General features: G+C 58.5%; 3 protein-coding genes across 9 annotated transcripts in view; 2 read left to right on the plus strand and 1 right to left on the minus strand.

Annotated features, from left to right (window-relative positions):
• Positions 1-1058: 1058 nt before the first annotated feature.
• On the plus strand, positions 1059-4610 carry LTC4S (leukotriene C4 synthase). The gene is made up of 5 exons (XM_032270251.1): positions 1059-2267; positions 3689-3788; positions 3891-3961; positions 4047-4128; positions 4359-4610. Exons 1-5 carry the CDS (start codon positions 2210-2212, stop codon positions 4498-4500), a joined length of 453 nt encoding a protein of 150 aa, XP_032126142.1. The 5' UTR covers positions 1059-2209; the 3' UTR covers positions 4501-4610.
• A 1063-nt stretch (positions 4611-5673) lies between these two features.
• On the minus strand, positions 5674-14996 carry MGAT4B (alpha-1,3-mannosyl-glycoprotein 4-beta-N-acetylglucosaminyltransferase B). 6 transcript variants are annotated; one of them, XM_032270218.1, is made up of 15 exons: positions 14580-14996; positions 9836-10021; positions 9606-9746; positions 9384-9517; positions 8995-9104; positions 8573-8686; positions 8254-8329; positions 8044-8158; positions 7579-7709; positions 7320-7379; positions 7000-7193; positions 6579-6657; positions 6412-6499; positions 6230-6342; positions 5674-6133 (listed from the first exon to the last, which is right to left on the minus strand). In XM_032270218.1, the coding sequence occupies exons 1-15, from the start codon at positions 14674-14676 to the stop codon at positions 6110-6112; spliced, it is 1662 nt and encodes a 553-aa protein (XP_032126109.1). In that variant the 5' UTR covers positions 14677-14996; the 3' UTR covers positions 5674-6109. The 6 variants fall into 6 exon arrangements, with proteins under 6 accessions (XP_032126109.1, XP_032126110.1, XP_032126106.1 ...); XM_032270219.1 differs by having other exon boundaries at positions 7275-7382; positions 8995-9041; positions 14580-14873; XM_032270215.1 differs by having other exon boundaries at positions 7275-7379; positions 14580-14873.
• The window catches only part of SQSTM1 (sequestosome 1), a 30927-nt gene continuing 23978 nt past the window's right edge, over positions 14601-21549 (plus strand). Inside the window, exon 1 of one of the 2 annotated variants that reach the window (XM_032270231.1) lies at positions 14601-14684. The gene's annotated coding sequence lies outside the window, so the exon portion shown is untranslated. Of the gene's footprint in view, positions 14685-15145; positions 15166-21549 lie in introns of those variants that run through there. The other variant, XM_032270234.1, reaches the window with a different exon arrangement.

Below are 21549 nucleotides of genomic sequence, written 5' to 3' on the forward strand. Positions count from 1 at the left end.
GACAGGGCCCTGACAGCCTGGGTGGGCTCAGAGGGAGGGAGGTGGGGACCAAGAGACCCGGGGAGTGCTCCCGGGGCCAAGACCCAAGTTCCTGCCCTGCACATCTGCCCAGGAACTTCCTCAGAAGCTGCTGATGTCAGGCTTTGGCTTCCTGCTGCGGGCTGAGGAGATGAACTCCGATGGGAGGACATTCAGGCCTTGTAGGAAATGAGAACTCAGCAGACAGGAGGGCCTGGACTCATGCAAAGACACGTGGATGCCAACACGCACAAACACATGGATGTGTGACAGGCGACCAAGAAGCATGCAGATCTGTATGTATGGTGCACACAGACACACTGGGCACAGCCCACTGGCACCAATGTCAACCCCTGCATGGTGGCCTGCATCCCACCCTTCAGGTAGGCCCCACGAGGCAGAGCAGAGGGCCTGCAGTTAGGGCAGGTTCCAGGGAGGGAGGCTGAGTGGGGAGAGAGAGCCAGAGCATGCAGCCACCGTCACTCCCTGGCACTGCATCTCTGTGTCCATGCATCTAGGAGGCACTCCTCCATCATGCCCCAAGAAGACTGTCACACCTTGGTCTAAAGCAGGGACCCAGCCTGAGCCCTGACCCCTGCCCTGGAGCTCACAGAGGCCCTAGCTGGGGCATATCAGATTTCCAGGGGCGGGCCAATGATCAGGGAAGGAGGGATTCTGGGAGAGCCAGGCAGACGCTGAGCCTCAGGCTGATGCTGGGCTTGGGGCAGCAAGCAAGGACCAGGGGCAAGGGCAGAGCCACGTGGGCAGAGCCACGTGGCCAGACCCCCGCAGCTCCAGCTCCTGTCTGTGCCTCTGGTCAGTCTGGGCTTTGCCACTTCTGCCCAAAAACCACTGCAAACCTGCCCGAGCCAAAAGAGGAAGTGGCCATTAGGCACAACTGGGAAAGCTTGTTGGGGGAGGGAGTCCAGGTGGGGCGAGCTGGGTGGCTGGGGGCTCCAGGCGGGGTGAGGAGGGTGGCTGGGGGTGCTCCAGGCGGGGTGAGGAGAGTGGCCGGGGGTGCTCCAGGCGGGGTGAGGAGGGTGGCCTGGGGGGCCCATGAGACACAGTCCTCAGGTGCGGCCTCTCCTCTCAGTATGACCCTGCGTGGGCTCCGTCCTCCTCAGCGTGGCCCATGGTAGTCCCCCTCCTCACTCTGAGTTTCCCATCCCAAAGTTCTTTTTTTTTTTTCCTGCTCACACCAGTGATCTCCACACCTTAGGAGTCCTGTCCCAAAGTTCTAAGGAAGTTTCCAGAACTGTGTCTCACCATACCATCTTGAGTCAGCCTTGGCTCAGTGTCCATCTCACAGGCCTGGAAGGGGCAGGAGTCAGCCTGTCTAGACCACAGAGCCTACGGTGTGGGGAGGGCTTCGGTCTTAGGAAGGTATTGGCAGGTTGTTACCCTGAGGCAAGAGGGCTTTAGGGCAGAAAGACACAGCAGGTGACTGTGTGGGACTAGAAGCACAGGATAGGCCTGGGACAGGATTGGCCCACAAGGGCTGACCCTCCCTGCCAGCCAGGAGGCCTTGGACAGGCTCCCTGGCAGGATGGCCCTTCTGCATGGATCCCCTGTGACTCACTGAGGCTGGCAGGCATCAGGTTTCCTGAAGGAGAAAAAGCTTGGTGGGGCCCAGTGTGGCTGGGATTCACTTGGACTCTATTTTAAAGGCAAAGGTAGCTGGGAACGGCTTCTGCAGAGGAGGGTGCAGCAGGGGTTGCCAGGAACAGCCTGGCTCGGGGAAGGAAACAGATAAGGTGGGTGGGGGAGTCGGCCTTGAGCCGACTGGCTCAAGCATGACATGGGGGTCCGCAGAGCCTGCTGGGACCTGCTGAGCATGCAGGGCCCTGGAGAAAGTGGGGCAATGCAGCAGGGGGGCACACCCACAGCTGGAACCGACCCAGATGGACAACTTGGGCTCTGCCAGATGGGGCTAGGCAAGGAAGGGGCAGGAAGTGGTGAGGCGGTCCCCAGCTGGCTGCTGTCCCCTGCTCAGGCTTTGGTTTCCTCCCTGCCGGCCTGGCCTGGCTCCCTGTGGTATGGTCATGCCCCACGCACCCCCTCCACTGAGACGGGGCGGGGAGATACCCAGGCTGCTCTTCCTCTTCTGAGTCGATCTCTGAGCAGCAGTCGGGGCTAAGCGCTCCCCAGCTCGCCTTTATATACAGCCTGTGCCACTGCAGCCACCAGCACCATGAAAGACGAGGTGGCTCTTCTGGCCACCGTCACCCTCCTGGGAGTCCTGTTGCAAGGTGGGCTGGCTCCTATCTAGGAAGAGGGTGGGCCTCAGATCCTGGCAGCCTGCCCCCTAGGCCCAGGGGGAGGGCAGAGGTGGGGACTACAGCCCAAGCCCAAGCTGGAGGAGAGTGGGGACTTTTGGGGATGTGGGGTACACTCAGCTGTGAGAGCTGTAGGACTTGGGGGTGGAAGGGTGCCAGGACAAATAGTGGGATAGCCATAGGCTTGGGGAAGTTGATCCTTGCTCTTTCCAGCTGTCCCCTCTCTGGGCATCCAAGAAAGGGGCTCCCATTCCCTGGCCTTGCTTAAAAGGCACCTCCATACTGGGACCACGTGGAGCAGGGCAGGGGTGGGACTCCTTCCTCCAGCGCCCTAAAATGAAACTGCTTGATGCCTTTCTCAGCCTGGCTCTAGAGGACACATTCCTGGACCAGATATCCTTGCCACTTAGGGACACCACTGCCCCGCAGTGTGTGGACTAGGATAAGGCAAAGCCTAGGGAGGGGGCTCTGAAGGGGCTGAACAGACAGGCCAGCCTGACCTCCAGCTGTACCTGCACTGAGCTGGACGGCCACCCTGTGACACCCATCTGCAGGGAGCCCAGCACCAAAGGTGCCAGCACTCAAGGGGAGATGGTCAGACAGCAGGTCTCGGGACGGAGTGCACAGCCACCACTGGTCTGTGTGTGGTCCGGCCTGGCCTTCTGACTGAGGGGAGGGCTCCTATTCAGGTAATCCACCAACCTAGGCCTCCCACCAACGGCCAGCCCAGTCCTCTGCACCTACCCCAGTTCTGGGGTCCTGAGATTAGGCTAGGAGAGTCCCAGCTGCAACCTCCTGGCAGCAGAAAAGAGGGTGTCTGTTAGCCCTGGGACCAGAATGCAGGAATAGAGAAAGTGAGGTTAGGAAGCACAGGGACCCAGGCTTTGGTGATCCTGGACTGAGGCAGGGTCAGAGGGCCCTGCTGGTGGGCTCTGGTAGGTGGGTGACCAGGGACTGTTAGCCACAGGGACTGTGCTTCCTTGCACCTTGGGAAGATACAGCCAGTTCTGCAATCAGGCCCCAGAGGCACTTCCTGGCCAGGGACCTGAAAGCTGCATTTGCCTGTGTTTTGCGAGTGAAATGATTCAGAAACAAAGGCTCAAGTGGGCTCTCTCGAGAGCAGGTGTCCCTGTGCCCATCCTCCCCCATACACTCACAGGTTGGGACAGAGCCTCTCTGCGCCCCAGGCTTCAGCTCTGCCCTTCCCGCTGAAAGTCAGGGACACAGGGCAGGCCAGGGATGGGTCGGACGGGGGATCTCCTCGGGAGAGAGCGGGTAGTTGTTGCGCCTTAGGGAAGGGAGGACACCGCCAAGTGCAGGGCGGGATTGCAGGATCCCTCCTACCTCCATCTCCAGATGTCCAGACCTGACTCCTGCTCCCCCTCCGCCCCCAGCCTATTTCTCTCTACAGGTGATCTCGGCGCGGAGGGCCTTCCGTGTGTCGCCGCCGCTCACCACCGGCCCACCCGAGTTCGAGCGCGTCTACCGAGCACAGTGAGGCGCGGAGGGAGGGCGCGGGGCGAGGAGCGAGCCCCGGGCGGGTCCAGGTCGCAGGACCAGCCTGGCCAGGGCGCTCATCCCACCCGCCCACCGCAGGGTGAATTGCAGCGAGTACTTCCCGCTGTTCCTCGCCACGCTTTGGGTCGCCGGCATCTTTTTTCACGAAGGTCGGGGTGTGGGGCAGGGGCGCACGCGTTGGAGCCCCTCGCGCCCGCGCAGCGCGCTCACCAGGCCCGCGCGCACCTCTCGCAGGGGCGGCGGCCCTGTGCGGCCTGATCTACCTGTTCGCGCGCCTCCGCTACTTCCAGGGCTATGCGCGCTCCGCGCAGCTCAGGTGAGGGCCCGGGGGGAGCGAGGCGGGGCCGGGGAAAGACCGCGGGTAGGCGGGGCTCCCGGGGAGCGGGGCCCAAGCTGGGGGCGGGCTACGGGCCAGGGGCCACCGCCTTTGGGGATTCGGCAGGCGAGCCGGGGCGGCGGCCGGCCTAAGTCCCCGTGAGACTGGGGTTGGGGTGGTCAAGAGGCGGGGCCTCCTCGCGCCACCGCCCCGCTGACCGCCGCCCGCAGGCTGGCCCCGCTGTACGCGAGCGCGCGCGCCCTCTGGTTGCTGGTGGCGCTGGCTGCGCTCGGCTTGCTCTCCCACTTCCTCCCGGCGGCGCTCTGCGCCGCGCTCCTCGAACGGCTCCGGACGCTGCTGCCGTGGGCCTGAGACCAAGGCCGCCGGAGCCGGGAAAGAAGAGCCGGAGCCTCCAGCTACCCCGGGGAGGAGCGCTTGCCTCCGCTTCCTAGCCTCTCATTAAAGTTCTCGTGACCCAGCCACCTGCTGCGTTCTCTGGTTTGTGGGGGCGGCGCACTGCGGGGAAGCCTGGAGTGGCCCAGCCCAAGGCCAGGGCATCCCGACGTTCTTCCTAGAGGCGGCGTGGGAGGGACTGCGAAGGAACTGGACCTCCCCTTGGAGCCGGACTGAATCCGGTCTTAACTTCCCACCCCTACTCCCTACTCAGCCTCGGGGTCACAAGGCCTACCATTACAACCTTCTCAGCGCTCTCCTCACCGGTCCCCCTCCTCAGGGGCCTCCCGTCTCCTGACGCTCAGCCACCCAGCCCTCGTCCCCTGGCCTTCACAGCTGACACTAGAGCTTGTGGGTCTCTCCCCAGGTGAAGACAGGGGCCTTTTCCTTTTGGTCAGCACTGGGTTCCCCGTGTTAATTGTAGGTGTTCAGGGCAGCCCTTCCAGGTCCGCAGAGTTGCGGGCACCATGGGAACATAGTGAGTGACAGGTGTTCTCAAGGAAATGTCCAGAAGCCTTGGGGACCCAGGGAAGGCCCACCGAAACAAAAAAGTGATTTTTAGCCAAGCCTGTAGGAGAAAAGGAGAGCTTTCCAAGCAGGGGCAGTCGTGTGTGCAAAGGCCCTGAGGTGAGCAGGAGACCCTAACATGTACCACAGAGACTGTTGGGGACCCAGGATGAGGACCAAGCTGAGACACACATAGGGGAACAAGGAGACTGGGAAATGCCTTCAGCTTGAGGCACTAAGGGACGGCCTTATCCCAGGCCTTGGACATGGGGGAGGAGGCATTTGGGGGACTTGCATCGGCATTGAAGTCCAGGATTCTAGGCTGGTTTCACTCGTGAATTACTGACTTTGCAGCCTGATCCTAGAAATGGGGGTGAGATGGCACTGCAGCTGCACAGCCAGGTGCTGGGCCCCACGCCTGCAGGTCAGGCTGGCTCCTTTCCTTAGCAGGGAGAGGTCGCAGTTGGTGCTTGGTGGGGAGGCCCAGTGCCAGGCTTAGCTGGCATGTTGGGGCACAGACCAGACATCTGAAGCCAAGCGCAGGGGCAGAGGAGATGTCCAGGGAGCTCACATTTGAGGCACACACTTCATTAACTCTTTATTACAAGTCACGCTCTTATAGAAGTATACGTGGACTTATGTGAAAAAATCAAATGTATCCAAGAATAAAAAACACAGCACATAAAGTAGTATATGCATTCCAGTGTTCGCGCCAGAGACAGCGGGCGCCCAAGAAAAAGCTCTTCTAAAACGACCTGGCTGGGGCAGGCCGGTGCAAACGGTTCCAGGCCTCAGGCACAGTGTGGGGGCCGCCTGCCTCCTCTGCGGCCTGGCGGGCGGGGACAGCACCAGCTCCTGGGGCCTCCGGGCCAGCGGCGGACCCCAGGCCGGCCCAAGCCTGGCGCCGGGCAGAACCCTTCAGGTAGAGCCATAGCTGACCCTCCGGGGACGGCAGTGATGACATCCCCCAGAAACATGGGCTTCAGGGCTGGCCACAGGGTACCCTCAGAAAGCCCTCGGCTTAGTCTGCCTTTTTCAGGAAGATCTGGAAGAGCCAGGCCCAAGGTCAGCAGGGCCTCTGAGCTCCGCCAAGGTTTCCCTCGCTGCTTCCCATGCCTGGCCTGGCCCTGCTCAGCCTCACCTCGCTCAGAATCACCCATACAGGGGAGTCCGTCTGGATGGAGAGGCGCAGAGCTTCCAGAGGGCCGAAGGCTGGGTCCACCTCTCCCTCTGCCACTCCCTTGTAGAAGGAGCCTGGGGGAGGGCAGTGCTGAGAGGGTGTCCCTGAACCCCAGCCCACGCTCTCCCCCAGCCCCTACCCACCAATCTGGAGGTAGCCATCAGGGCTCCGAGGGTACCGGAGGGTGGCGGCGCGGCCCTCCTGCAGGGCCTCCTTGTCCGACTGAGGGTTCTGGGGGCAGAATCAAGGGCTGAAGCAGGTGGCCTCGGGAGGCCTGGCCTCGGTGCACACCATACCCTACCACACTTACATCAAAGGGCAGCACCTCCACAGACGTGTTGAAGAGCTTGTCCTCTGGGTGCTCAATGTTCCCACTGCGGAAGAAAAACCTGCAGCCAGGCAGGCCTGTGAGCTGCTGCAGGAGCGGCGCTCTAGCACAGCATGCAGGGCCCAGCAGAGAAAGGCCAGGCCTGAGCCAGAGGGACTCCCAGGTGACTGTCAGGCTGTGCAAGGTTGACTAGGGCCTTCCTCTGGGAGGATGGTGACAGGAAACATACCTGAGCTCCTAGGGGCTGCCTAACTTAGTCCTTACAAGGTAGCTACCGTTAGGAGGCCCACTTTTCAGATGAGGAAACTGAAGAATGTGAGGATAAGTAATTTGCTGGTAGAGCCTAAACCCTGGTGGCCACCCAACCCCACCCCCATTGCAGACCCAGGGTGCTGGCACTGACCGCTCCAGTCGCAGGGGCTGGAAGAAGCGGAAGCGGATGAAGTCCCCCGCGGCGGGGGTAAAGGCCCAGAAGAAGTCCTCGCGCAGGTAGGCTTTCTCCAGGGTGAAGTGCTGGTATGTCTTCAGGCTTGTGCTCACCTCTGCTGGTGGGTTCACATGTTCCTTCCGCAGTGCCTGCTTCCCAAAGTCCTTGTCCTGCAGCAGTGGAGGGACAGCATTGATGGCGTGGGCCCCAACCCGGACCCTGGCCTAGGGGGAGCATGCAGCGCAGCCCACCTTCAGTTTCTGGATCTTGCCAGCCAGTGAGGAGTGAGTACCCACGTGCTGAAAGAGGGACGGCTTGAAGCGGATCCGCAGGTTGGCCTTCTGCCGGTCACAGTGCTTCTGTGGAGGGTGGGAGACACCCCAGGGCTTGGCTTAGCCCTCCTTACCCAACATGGCCTCTCCTGGGGGACACCAAGGCCCTCCCACAGCTGACAGTGCCCTCTCTAAGTGATCAGACAGGACAGGGACACAGTCTGTGCTGGAGGCTGCCTGCCCACTGGCCTTGCCCCTGCCAGTCCCACCACCCCTTGCTCACCGCATCCTTCTCGGGGTTGCAGACTTTCACCCACAGAATATGGTCCAGGAGCCAGTCGATGGGCTTGTCCCGGTAGAACATGAGAATGAACTCTACAATCAGGCTCAGGTCTAGCGACTTGAACATCTTCCCTGGTGGGGAGGGGACCTGAGTGGGCAGTGCTGCTCCACTGGACTTCCTCTTACTCCCTGTAGGACCATTCCCCCCTCACCCCGGACAGTCCCACAGTAAACCCAGGGGCAGGCTTCAGGCAGGTGTGGGCACAAGGAGACAGACAGGTGGTCACGCCAGACATGCCCAGTGCACAGGCAATGAGAACAGGCCAGGTGGGGCTGCGGTGCACACACACCAGGCAGGGCCCAATCTGGGCAAAGGCTCACAGCAGACACAGCGTGGGACTGGGAGAGAGGATGGCAGAGGCAGGAGGGACAGAAAGGCACAGTCGGGTTAGGGGAGGGGGCACACCAATGAAGCCCAGCTGGGAGAACTCCAGGATCATCCAGTCCTCTGAAGGCTGCTGCAGTGCGAAGTTCTTCATGGTGCTCAGGTAGTTGGGCTTGGCCACAATGTCATCCTCTAGCTGCAGGGTGAGCAGAGAGGGGCTGTGACTCAGGAGGGGTACCCAGATGGACCAGACCCAGAGCAGGGGAGGGCCGCGCAGGGATCGGGGCTGACCTGCACATAGTAGATGCCTTTGGACTGCGCGTACATCATGAGGAAGCAGTAATCGAGGTTCTGTTTGGTCCTCCACCTGTGGGCCGGGGCAGGGCCTCAGGAGCTGAGACCCCTCCACCTCCAGTGCGGCTCCGCAGAGAAGCCACTGGGTGGGCAGCCCTTGTCCCCCCACCCCCATGCACGGGTCATCCCATGGAGAATTCAGGGCACTGCAGGGCAACGCCCTGGACTCAGACATCAGTAGATGGACTCAGACATCAGTAGATGGGTTCTCAGCACAGGTGGGCAGGTTGCTGGGGGTATGGGGGAGTGCCAGTACCTGACTCTCTCCTTGGGGTCCCCAAAGGACTCTCGGAGGCGGGAGAAGTCAGGGTAGAAGTGGGGAGAGGGTGAGATGACCTCCAGGAGCCCGGAATGGATCTCGGTGGGGAACCTGGGGGATGGGAAGTCCCAGTCCGTATGCAGCCTCCAGAGGCCGAGGGGGGCTGAGTCCGCCAGACCCTGGCCCGTTCTTGAGACTTACGCAGTGCCAGCCCCCCACCATCCCCCACATCCAGCCAACTGAGGCAGCGGGGCTCCAGAGGGCTGGGCCACTCTGCACATCCACCCTCTCCCCGACCAGGTCCTTGCCTCCCCACAAGATAGGGAAGGCACTATCTTCTGGGGAAGCAGGAACCTGCCAGAACAACACCCCTCGAAGAGCCCTCCCACCACTAGCTCTCTGGGGCTGCCAGTACTCACAAGGCCTTGATATTCTCTGTCACTGCCGAAGTGTACTGTGGGTCAGTCTGTGGGGAGACCAAGCACCCTCCCTTAGCCCTGCTGCTGCCCCAATAGGCCTGGAAGAAGGGCTTAGAGAAAGGGCGCAGGCTTCAGATATCCCCCCACTCACATGGAGGGAGCAAGCCTGCTGTGCTGAGGGCGGAAGATGGGGGCCCCTAGAGACAGCCCTTTCCCTTTGGGACATGCAGGGCCCAAAGGGAAATGTTTCTATCTTGGAACATTGGCCAATGAAACTAGCAGCTGAACTTCCTACAGCTTTCTTCTCTGGAATGGCTCCTGCTGTCATTTCTCCTGCACCACAGGGGCTCCTCTGAACGTCTCCCAACCCTGCAACCAGGCTCACTCACCTCAGCAATCAGCACCACAATGACCGAGTCCTCCTTCTCCTGCGGGCTCAGCTCGAAGATGAGTGAGTGCAGAGTGTCAGTCAGGTATGAGTGCACCTCGCGCCGCACGCTCGGGATGCCCATCACCACCGACACTATGGGGGACAGAGGTGTGACGCTGGAAAGGGCACTGGGGGGACACCTCGCCCCCCACCCCGCTCTCCTTCCCGCCCACGCCCCTACCTCCGGTGCGGCCCTGGCCCACGCGCACGGCAGGCTGCAGACTGCTCTCCTTGGCCAGCAGGTGTGGTAGGTGGTGGAAGACGGTGGGCAGGTGTAGCACCTGCCGGTGCGAGCCATTCCATGGCTTCAATCGGGGGTCCTCTGGGTGGGTCAGGAAGGATAGGGACTGAGACCAGGCAGCCTACAACCACCCGGCCCCCACCCTTTCCCCTTCCCGTCCCAGACCTCACCTGTTAGGTGGCCCCAGGTGCGATTGCCCTCTCCCTCTCGCAGCGCCTGCCTCTCCGAAACGGCCCTCTTGATCTCATCCAGCACCAGGTTGAGCTCCTTGGAGCGCTTGAGGCTCTCCTGCTCAGCTGCGTGCAACCGATCCCGCAGTGCCAGAAACTCCCGCTGGTAAACGTCCACGACTTCGCCTGCAGGTCATATGCAAGTCGTCACAAGGGGGCAGTCTAGAGCTGCTCTACAGGCCCCTTGGGTGTGCCAGGGCTCACATGTGGGTGCCCATCTGTGTAACAGCTCATTTACATCTGTTTCCATGCCTGCCACACGTGAGCTAGCTGTGGTCACTCTAAAGTCACATTGACACTCATGCTTGTGGTGAGAAAACCAGGGGAATTAATCCTCTTCTAGTACTCTCCCTTACTTTTCTATACCCAAAAGAGGCATCTGAAGTGGGAGAACAATTTGCAAACATAGGCAGGGCAATCCTAAGCAAGGGCTGGAACAGCCTCAGACTGATTCCTCTCTGTCTGTTGGCCTCCAATGCCCACTCCTGCTTTTTGCAGCACATGCTCCTTCCAGGGCATGGGATACCCAAGGTCCTGGTGCTCGTTATTCACTGTCCTCGTGGTGGTTGCTGGTTGCTAACCCTATACTGGATTCTTAGCCTTGCAGTGGACCCAGGGGGTGGCTGCTGCAGCTCCAGGAGCCCACCTCACCTCAGATGAGCAAATGAGGTTGAGAAACCAGCCCCGGGGCTGCTCAAGGACAGTCAACAGCAGTGAGGGGACTAGTTCTGAATGCCCTGGTGCCTGTGTCTCTGGAGAACTGTGCTGCACCTGGGCCACCTTGAAGGGTCCGCATGCCACCCCAGGAGGACCCATGTCAGAACCTCCAGCTGGGTCCAGGCATGAAGGCCGTAGGTGGATAGGCCCTGGCTCCACTGTTCTGGCAGGGACCAGTGAGCAAGAATGAGATCAGCAACCTCCTGGTGGCTCAGTGCCCATAGTCTATGCAGCAGTATGCTCAAGGCCTCTGCCAGGCGAGCCTCTGAGAACCTATGTGGTCTATAAGGCCTTAAATTTCCAAGTCTCTAAGTTTCAGAAGCCTGACAGAATTCCCCCTACCCCCAGGCAGCTCTTCTATTCCTTGATCCCTGGTGGGTTCACAGACCCCAGAGTTCCCTGGGATGGCTTCACCCTACCAGCAGCCCTGTGCATGATCAAAGTTCATGATCAGGCAAAGTTCAGTCACCGCAGGGCACACCCCTTTGTGAAGCAGAAGCAAAGGTCTAAGTGCCAAGTGACCAGGGAAGAGTAAGAGGTGGACCTGGGCAGGAGGGAAAGGTTTAAGGAGGAGGGAGCCAGGTAGATCTTCCCTGAGGCATCTCTTATCCAAGAAACTAGCCTCCACCCTCCCACACCCTGTCTCTCTGGGGCTAAAGGCTGAGGCCAAGTGAAGCCTCTGGACAGCCCGTGGCAGTGGGGAAGCGGGGGGAGTCCGGTTTCCAGATCTGCCAGGCTCCATGTTCAGCAACCCAGGAAACCTGACCCCTTGAATGCAGAGCCGGCTACCCCCAACACTCATCCTTTGCTGGGCAGCACCGAGGCATAGGCAGCAGTTGCCCAGAGGGATGGGACTGGAGGGGCAGAGGCCCACAGAACCATCAGGAGAGGGTTCAGAGCCACCTGTACCTGCAGGTGTGCCTCCCTCCTGCCTAGATGCCAGTCCCCGATCGCCTACCTACAGCCACCACCCACCTCCACCCCTACCCCCCACTCTGGCCTTCTGTGTTCCACATGACTGCCCCAGGTGGACAGGCTAGGTGGGCAGTGGTGGGTGATGCTGCCTGAATCACCCTGGCAACAGCCTACTCCTTACCCTGGCTTCCTTCCTAGAGGCCTCCCCTCTCCCCCAGGTCCTGTTTAACAGGAGGTGAAGGGCCCCATGGGCTCCCATCTACACCAACCCTTCTGTCATTTCCCTGCGTACTGCAGGCCCTGGCCCTGGGCAGCCTCCCCCACCTTGCCCTCATCCCCAGCTTCTCTGTGGGTCCAACTCTGTGACTGCCTCTCCATGGGCCAGACCCCATAACAGGGCTCTGCCAAGCCATGCTGGTACCCTATAACATTCAGGGGCTGGAGAGGCAGCTCAGGTGAGAGGGGCCAGCCTGGGAGCCCCTGCCATAAACTTTCTGCCCCAGAGAGTAGGAAGGTGTGAAGGAGCTGGACCCAGAAGGGCTGGAACAGCAGGCCACAATGTTAAGAGCAGCAGCAATGAGGCCTGGAGGCTGTCTCACTCTCCCCTGGAGGCAAGTCATTAGGACACCCTGAGGCCAGCAAACCATAGTTTCCCCTGCTTCCCTCTTGGTTGGGGAAAGATTAAAGAGCAAAAATGGGGCACAACCTTTGTGTCCTGTACTTAGGGAAAAGGAACCAGCTCAGAGGGGCATAGGCAGATGTCAGGCCCGTTAAGGGTCTGCTGTCACCATTCATGGGGTGGCAGGTGTCTGCCTCTTCTCCAGACCTTGCAACCTCCTTGCGAGTCGAGGAGGGTGTCCATGATTGCTCAGGTCCAGGCCTGGGGAGGGGGACAGCCTGAAGGCTGGGAGTGCTGTGTGGCTGAAACCCTGAGTCACCCCCAAGGGACTGCCTCCTTGGGCAAGATCCTGAGCAGGTACTTGGCCAAGAGCCACAGTTTGAGTGCTGGCAGAGCTGCTTCACTGGCTAGATATGAAATTGGGCCCAAACCCTTCTCCAGGGTCCATCTTGCCTTGGTCTAATAGGCTTTCCTGGGCTTGACCCTGGAAAGCCCCACTGAGCCCCACCACTGCTTCCAGGATGCCACCCTCATCTGCTGTCCTTCCTCTCTGGCTTCCGGCCCACCTCCTTCCTTCCCTGCAGATTCCATTTCCTGGGTCCTTCCCTCAAGTTCCTGGACCCCCTCTGGCAGCAAACTAGAGGCCAGGTTCCAATATGGCCTCAGACCAGCTAAGTCTGGCTTCACCAGGGCTTAAGACAGATTGTTGACATGTGACAATGAGATGGGTTCACATAATAGCCTGGATTCCTAGCTTTTCTTGCGGCCTCCAAAGAACTGGTCCTACTGGGTCACCACAGAAACATGCGACAGCTCCTCGACAAGACAGGCCAAAGTCACCCCCCTACACATGCCTCATGGGATTCTTAGGCTTCCATCCCCCAGGGACTGGGCCCCTTGCATCTAAATATTCCCCTTCTTTGGCTAGGATGCTCTCCTGCCCCTCAGGTACAGTGGGTCCCATGGAGCCAGTGCCTCTCCCTCCCTCTGGTGTCCTGGAGACTGGGTCCCTGTGGTGAGCTAGGCTTGCAGAGGTGCCTCCTGACACCAACTGGTGGGGCATGCAGCTGCTGTGGGAGGCACACACTGGCTGAAGACAAGGGCCGAGGGCTCATGGCTCTCCCCACAACTTGAAGTGTGCCCCAGCCCTTCAGATAGGCCCCACCTAGGCCTTCCTGCCAGTCTGCTTTTGTGGCCACCCTGCCAAGGGCCCAGAAGGTCTTTCCCCAGGTGACACACCCTACCTACAGAGAACTCTGCCCTAGCCATGTCCTCCCTTGATAATATACCCCACCACCGGGACCTCTGCCCCAGCCATCCCTCCCCTGTGCCAGGCAGGCTCCCTGCAGAGTCCCTCGGTGATGCCTTTCAGGTCCTGGAGCCCCAACGCCAGCCCAGGCCGCTGCCCTGACAGAAACAGTGCGGCAGGGGGGCGCGCTGGCAGAGCTCGGTGCGGGTAGCGGTGGCTCGGAGGGTCCAGAAAGCTGCAGGTCCCCGCTCCCGCCCTCCTCCCCAGCCTCTCTGGGGTGGCTCTCCGGGACAGGGGAACAGGGAAGCACGTGGTGGGGAGGCCGAGGGGCAGCTGGCTTCGGCCCGCTTAGGCTTCCAGCAGGCGGGAGGGCAGGACGCCGCTTTCCCGGTACCTCGGGACCGAGGGAGCAGCGCCTCCGAAGGCTCAAGCCCCATTGGCCCCACCACCGCCAAGACCCGGACAGGGTGGGGATCGGTCCGCAACCTCCGCCTGCAAGAGCGCTAGGCAGACACGGAGGAAGGGGGCCAGCCAGGGAAGCGCAGGGAGCGGGCGGGGGGCCGCACAGGAGCGCAGGGCCGCTGGGGCCGGGCTGGCTCAGGACACCTCCCTGCCTCCCGCCCTGCCATAGGCCGGACGCTGCCGAGGCTTTCCGGGCGCCCAGGGGAGTCTCGGGGCCCTGTGTCACGCCGGGATCGCCCAGGCCGGTGCTGGGCAGCGGGAGGCGGATTGGGGGTGTCCTTGCGCCTGTGTCCCTTACGCCACCCCAGCTCCTGCCCAGGTGACTGTGGCTGGCGTCCCAGGACCCCCGGTCACAGCCACCTATGTGAACCTGCGTCTTTGCCCCTCTCTGGGAACCCCACGGGTCCCTGGCTTGCGGGTGGGAGCCACCAGTCCAGCGTCGGGACAGCCGCGCCCGCTGAGGCTAGTCCGGAGCACCCACGGGCGAGGCTGGCGCTGGGTGGGCGGGCTGGCGCAGCCCGGGCCTGAGGAGGACACCGCGGCTCCAGCAGCAAACAAGAGGGGGAGGGTGGGAGGGGCGTCCTCCGCGCCGCTCGGGCGGGGAAGGGGGGCCTGCGTCGGCTTCCGGCCGCCTCCCGTGGCCACCTCCGGGCCCGCTCCCGCCGCCGACGCCCAGGTGCGCCAGGTGCGGACCAGGCCGGCCGGGCAGGGGCCGCGCTCACCTTTCTGGCCGCTGAGCGCCGCGTACCAGGACAGCGAGAGGAAGGCGCACAGGCAGAAGAGCAGCAGCGTCAGGAAGGTGCCATTGCGGAGCCTCATCTCCTCTGGTGCGCGGCGGGCGCCCGCGGGGCCGAGGCCGCATGGCCCGGGGAACCGGGGCCGGGGCGCAGGGGCTGGGAGGCGGCAGCTGCGGGGGCCCCGGCCCCGGGGCAGGGAGGGGCGGGGGACCCGGGGCCGGGCGGGGACGCGGTTAGGCCGGGATGGGGACCGGACTGGGCAGAGCGCCGGCCGCTCCGCAGGGGCGCGGGACACTGGCGGCCTCGCCTCCGCGGCTGGGCCGTACGGGGCCGGGCCGGGCCGGGCTGGGCTGGGCTGGGTGGCGAGAGCCGCGGCCCGGCCTGGATCTGAGGCCTGGATCTGGGGCCGCCGCGGAGTCGACGGCGCAGGGCGGGGCGGCCCGGATTTAAAGGGGCCGCAGCAACCGCCGCTGCCTGCACCACGAGGGGGCGGGTGGCGGGGGGGGGGACGACGCCTGGGATCCCGGCGGGCTCCCGTGGCCCTACGTGGGCTCGTGCGAGTCGGCCTCAGGGAAGGCCGGAGTGCTAGTACTGGTCGATGGCAGCGAAGCCGGGGCGGGCGGCGGGGGCGGTGCTCCCGGGACCCTCGTACCCTTCTCGGACATATCTCCACCGCAAGTCCCCTGCGCCCAGACCACAACCCCATTCGCATGTTGTCAGGGCTCTTTCCCGGGCGTCAGGGGCTCTGGGCGGCGCGGGGTACTGGGCTGTTGGAGCCGGGAGCGGCCGCTGCCTTCGCCGCCGCCCAGGGCGCTTCCCAGCTCAGGAGCATCCTCTGGGCGGCGGGACGGAGGCGCGCCGGGCCCGGGGAGGCGGGAACAATGGGCCCTTCTAGGGGGTGTCAGGGTCAGTGCTCGTGGGTGCAGAGCAGTGACCAGCCCAGAACCGCGCCGGCTTCCCGAGGCCCGGGCGCGCTCGCGCGCCGCTAACGGGAGCAACGGGCCCTGCCGCTTGTGGTGCGGCGGCTGCCGCGCCCCACCCAGCCTGCTATTGATGGGCGCCCACGCCTTCATTCGCGTTTTTTTCTTTTTCTTTTTTTTTTGAAACCGAGTCTCGCTCTGTCGGAGTGAAGTGGCGCGATCTCCGCTCACTGCAACCTCCGCCTCCCAGATTCAAGCGATTCTCCTGCCTCTGCCTCCGGAGTAGCTGGGATTACAGGCGCACGCCACCACGCCCGGCGAATTTTATTTTTTTATTTTTTGGTGCCGTGACTCGGATAACTTTTGTATTTTTAGTAAAGACGGGGTTTCACCATAGGCCAGGCTGGTCTTGAACTCCTGACCTCAGGTGATCCCCCTGCCTAGGCCTCCCAAAGTGCTGGGATTATAGGCGGGAGCCTCCAGGCCCGGCCCATTCGCATTCTAATTGCAGGCCTTCCCCAATCCTCTGTGGAACCAGAAGGCACAAATTTTAAAGGGATTGACCCAGCGCTGCCTCTAGGCAGGCTTTGGGCAGTCCTGGGGGCCGGGTTCCCTGTGAAGGCTGCAGGGACCTCTTTGCCCCTCCCGCCGCTGGGAGGCCTGAAGTGGCTGGACTAGGAGTGATTCGGCTTTGTTTTGCTAGTCCAGCCCAGGCCCACACCTGGCGCTGGGTATAAGCAGGAGCTTCTGAGGGTCTGGACAGTGCCCTCACAGAGAGCTTGATGCCAGGAGGTGCGGCCCGGCCAGAGGCTGAGGTGGGCTGAATGCTGGGGCCCTGTGTTAAAGGACAGGGTTCCCCACCCTGCTCCTGGAACTTTCCAAACTAGAGACTGGGCCTTGTAGGAGCCTTCCTGAGAAAACTGGTGTTTTCACGGGTGTCTTCTATTTGTGGCAAAGAATAATGGCTTTTCACTTAGGTTGTGACATAAAGGGCCTTAGAAATTGTTAATGAGTTACTTAACTTTAAAAGTGAGTCAGCTAGGCCAGTTGTGGTGACTCATGCCTGTAATCCCAGCATTCTGAGAGGCCAAGGCGGGAGAATCACTTGAGATCACAAGTTCCAGACCAGCCTGGGCAACGTAGTGACACCTCATCTCTGTAAAATTAAAAATTTTTAAGCACTTTTTTTGGATTTTTTTTTTTTTTTTTTTTTAAGACGGAGTCTCAGTCTGTTGCCCAGCCTGGAGTGCAGTGGCATGATCAACTCACTGCAGTGTTGGCCTCCTGGGTTCAAGTGATTCTCCTGGCTCAGACTCCCAAGTAGCTGAGATTCCAGGTGTCCCCTACTACGCCTGGCTAATTTTTAGTAGAGACCGGGTTTCACCATGTTGGCCAGGCTGGTCTTGAACTCCTGACCTCAGGTGATCCACCCACCTCAGCCTCCCGAAGTGCTGGGATTACAGGTGTGAGCCACCACACCAGGCCAATTTTTTAAAGGGAGGAAACGAGTCTGCTGGGCACTGTAGCCTACACCTGTAATCCAAGTGAGACAGCCAAGTATTAAAGGAGTCCCGGAGAAACTCCCACTGGCCTAAGTACTGGAATAACTGAGTGGAGTCACAGAAGCTCCCACCCTTTGCAGGGGAAAAGGCTGGCCTCCAGGCTGGAACCTGGGATTCAATCTGTGAGGCGTGGAAAACAGCAGGACTCTCACTTTGATGAGAGTCCCTGGTTCCCTTTTTTTCCCTTTTTCCCCAATAAATTCCGTTTTTCTCACCCTCAAAGTGTCTGTGAACCTAATTTCTCATGGCCGTGTGACAAGGACCTGGCTTTTAGCTGAGCTAAGGAGAAAGTCCTACAACAGTTTGGCATGCAACATGGGGCTTGAGAAAGGGTGAGTGAGATGCAAACCAAGAAATTTATTTTCCTCTCTTTCTAAGCCTTTTCATCTTCGGACTTCTGAGGGGGAGGGCAGGGGAAACTGTGACCCCACCCCCGTTGTTTCCAGGGGTCGGGAAGGTCGGCCTTGGTCTCCGTTGGCTTTTCCTTCCTACTTCTGGAGGGATGGGTGAGCGGCGGGTTTTCTGTCACCCAGGCTGAAGTGCGATTGGCTTGATCTGGGCTCACTGGGTTCAAGCGATCCTCCTGCCTCAGCCTCCTCCCGAGAAGCTGGGATTACAGGCGTGCACCACCATGCTGGCTAAGTTTTGTATTTTTAGTAGAGATGGGGCTTCACCATGTTGGCCAGCTTGGTCTCTAACTCTGGACCTCAGGTGATCCGCCCACGCTGCCTCCCAAAGTGCCCGGCGTGGTCCTGCACACAGGCATTTTTGAACTTTCCTTCCTTCTCCCCACCGCGTCAGAAGTTGACTTTTAAGCAAGGATTTTTTTCTTTTTGGATGGTGTTTTGCTAGGCTGGGAACTAGGGATCACCATTTATATTTTCTGTAGAGTTTTAATTGTGAAAAAGGATTTATGGCGGGGTGCTGTGGCTCATGCCTACTGTATTCTCAGCACTTTGGGTGGCTGAGGTCTGAGTTCGAGACCAGCTTGGCCAACATGGTGAAACCCCGTTTGTACTAAAAACAATACAAAAAATAGCCGGGCATGGTAGTGGGCGTTTGTAATCCCAGTTACTCAGGAGGCTCAGGCAGGAGAATCGCCTGAACCCAGTGGGTGGAGGTTGCAGAGAGCTGAGATTGTGCCATTGCAGTCTGGCCTGGGCAACAAGAGAGAAACTCTGTCTCAAAAAAAAAAAAAAAAGATTTATGAGGTTGGTCTTAAGCTGTTAAGCTGTAGCCAACCTGGTGTGCTTTGTGTCTTTCTTTATAGTTCCTAATAAACTGCCGCAGGCTTCCATCTTGTTTTATGTCCTTGGGGACGTGGCCTGTAACCCCACGGCAAGGCACTCCAGCCTAGAGGACAGAGTGAAACTGCCTCAAAAAAAAAAAAAAAAAAAAAAACCAACCAGGTTATACTTATTTCTTTTCTTAAGACCGAGTTTCACTCTTGTTGCTGGAGTGTACTGGCGTGATCTTGGCTCACTGCAACCTCCACTACCCAGGTTCAAGTGATTCTTCTGCCTCAGTCTCCTGAGTAGCTGGGATTACAGGCATATGCCACCACACCCAGGTAATTTTGTATTTTAGTAGAGACGGGGTTTCTCCACATTAGTCAGATGGTCTTGAACTCCTGACCTCAGGTGATGTGCCCACATCAGCCTCCCAAAGTGCTGGGATTACAGGTGTCAGCCACTGCAGCCGACCTATTTATTTATTTATTTTTCCTCCTTTTTTTTTTTTTTTTTTTTTTTTTTTTTAAGATGGGGTTTCACCATGCTGGCCAGGCTGGTCTCAAAATCCTGACCTCAGGTGATCTGCCCGCCTTGGCTTCCCAAAGTGCTGGGACTACAGGTGTGAGCACCACACCCAGCCTATTTTTTTTTTAATTTTATTTATTTTTATTATTTTTTAATTTTTTTTTTGAGACGGAGTTTCACTCTTGTTACCCAGGCTAGAGTGCAATGGCGCGATCTCGGCTCACCGCAACCTCCGCCTCCTGGGTTCAGGCAATTCTCCTGCCTCAGCCTCCTGAGTAGCTGGGATTACAGGCACGCACCACCATGCCCAGCTAATTTTTTGTATTTTTAGTAGAGACAGGGTTTCACCATGTTGACCAGGACGGTCTCGATCTCTTGACCTCGTGATCCACCCGCCTCGGCCTCCCAAAGTGCTGGGATTACAGGCTTGAGCCACCGCGCCCGGCCGTCCAGCTAATTTTTGTATTTTTAGTGGAAATGGGTTTTACCATGTTGGCCAGGCTGGTTTCGAACTCCTGACCTCAGGTGATCCACCCGCCTTGATCTCCCAAAGTGCTGGGATTACAGGCATGAGGCACCTGGCCCAGGTTTTATGTTAAGGTTAAAATTACTAGGAGTGGCTGGGTGCAGTTGCTCACGCCTATAATCCCAGTGCTTTGGGAGACTGAGGCCAGCAGATCACCTGAAGTCAGGAGTTTGAGACCAGCCTGGCCAACATGATGAAACCCCATCTCCACTAAAAATACAAAAATTAGCTGGGCTTGGTGGTGCACACCTATATGTAGTCTCAGCTACTTGGGAGGCAAGGCAAGAGAATCACTTGAACCTGGGAGGTGGAGGCTGCAGTTAGCTGAGATTTTGCCACTGTGCTCCAGCCTGGGGAACAGAGCAAGACTCAAAAAAAACAATTGCTAGGCGTTACCATTATGACATGTAATTGAAACTACTGAAAATAGGCTTATATGTGAGGTGTGTGAGAACAATACTACATGTTTTTTAGTAAATAATTATAAAAAAGCATAAAAATGTAAATTTTTGCCTACAGTTAAAGGATTATTTTGAATTAGATAAAGCTAAAAGTTCAAACAAGTGGTGGAAGGATTATAAAAATTAATCTTGCAAAATTCTGTGTGTGAACATATTGCCTAAATTCAAAAGGGTATTATATGGTTTTTCTGTAAATTGAGCAATAAAATAAAAGCACAACAAGGTATTCTTGGGGCACTGATCTGCTTTGTAGCTATATTTGTAAAGTGTTATAAAAGGTTTTACTTATTTAAAATTTTAGTCATTTTGGCAAAATTAATAATTTATGGCAGTCTGGAATTCTGTTTCGTAACATCAAGTGTTTTAAACCTCTAACATATTTAACAGGCTTCCCCCAAATCAAATTTTGGTTTCAAAATTGTCTTTAATAATTGAGTAAGGTATACTCCTGTGAACAAAATTTGGAGCATGTTTGTTTCTCTCTGCCTGGCTTCTCTAGAATTTGGAAACTTATCTGTGAGTATTCTTAACTTACGGCAATATAGTTGCTTGCATTTTTGCAATAAGAATGCATTTTTCGCCGGGCGCGGTGGCTCAAGCCTGTAATCCCAGCACTTTGGGAGGCCGAGGCGGGTGGATCACAAGGTCAAGAGATCGAGACCATCCTGGTCAACATGGTGAAACCCCCGTCTCTACTAAAACTACAAAAAAATTAGCTGGGCATGGTGGCGCGTGTCTGTAGTCCCAGCTACTCAGGAGGCTGAGGCAGGAGAATTGCCTGAACTCAGGAGGCGGAGGTTGCGGTGAGCCGAGATCGCGCCATTGCACTCCAGCCTGGGCAACAAGAGCGAAACTCCGTCTCAAAAAAAAAAAAAAAAGAATGCATTTTTCTTGGCCAGGCACTGTGGCTCATGTCGGTAATCCCAGCACTTTGGGAGGCCAAGGCAGGTGGATCACCTGAGGTCAGGAGTTCGAGACCAGCCTGACCAACATGGAGAAATCCTGCCTCTACTAAAAACAGAAAATTAGCCAGGCGCGTGGCGGTAATCTTAGCTACATGGGAGGCTAAGGCAGGAAAATCGCTTGAACCTGGGAGGTGGCAGTTGCAGTGATCCAAGATCACGTGATTGTACTCCACACTCCAGCCTGGGCAACAAGAGCAAAACTCTGTCTTAAAAAAAAAAAAAAAAAAGAATCTTTTTCTTTTGCAACAGGACACAATTGGAAAAACTGGTTGTTTTACCACGGCTTTGACTGTAAGGATGTGCTTCCCTTTAAGGAGTCAAACTCAACTTGTAAAGCCAATAAAATCCGCCGGGCATGGTGGCTCAAGCCTGTAATCCCAGCACTTTGGGAGGCCAAGGCGGGTGGATCACAAGGTCAAGACATCGAGACCATCCTGGTCAACATGGTGAAACCCCGTCTCTACTAAAAATACAAAACATTAGCTGGGCATGGTGGCACATGCCTGTAATCCCAGCTACTCAGGAGGTTAAGGCAGGAGAATTGCCTGAACCCAGGAGGCGGAGGTTGCGGTGAGCCGAGATCGCACCATTGCACTTCAGCCTGGGTAACAAGAGTGAAATTCCGTCTCAAAAAAAAAAAAAAGCCGGACGCGGTGGCTCAAGCCTGTAATCCCAGCACTTTGGGAGGCCGAGGCGGGTGGATCACGAGGTCAAGAGATCGAGACCATCCTGGTCAACACGGTGAAACCCCGTCTCTACTAAAA

This window comes from Sapajus apella, unplaced genomic scaffold (assembly GCF_009761245.1).
Source record: "Sapajus apella isolate SASKATOON/1434 unplaced genomic scaffold, GSC_monkey_1.0 scaffold206, whole genome shotgun sequence".
NCBI lineage: Eukaryota > Metazoa > Chordata > Mammalia > Primates > Cebidae > Sapajus > Sapajus apella.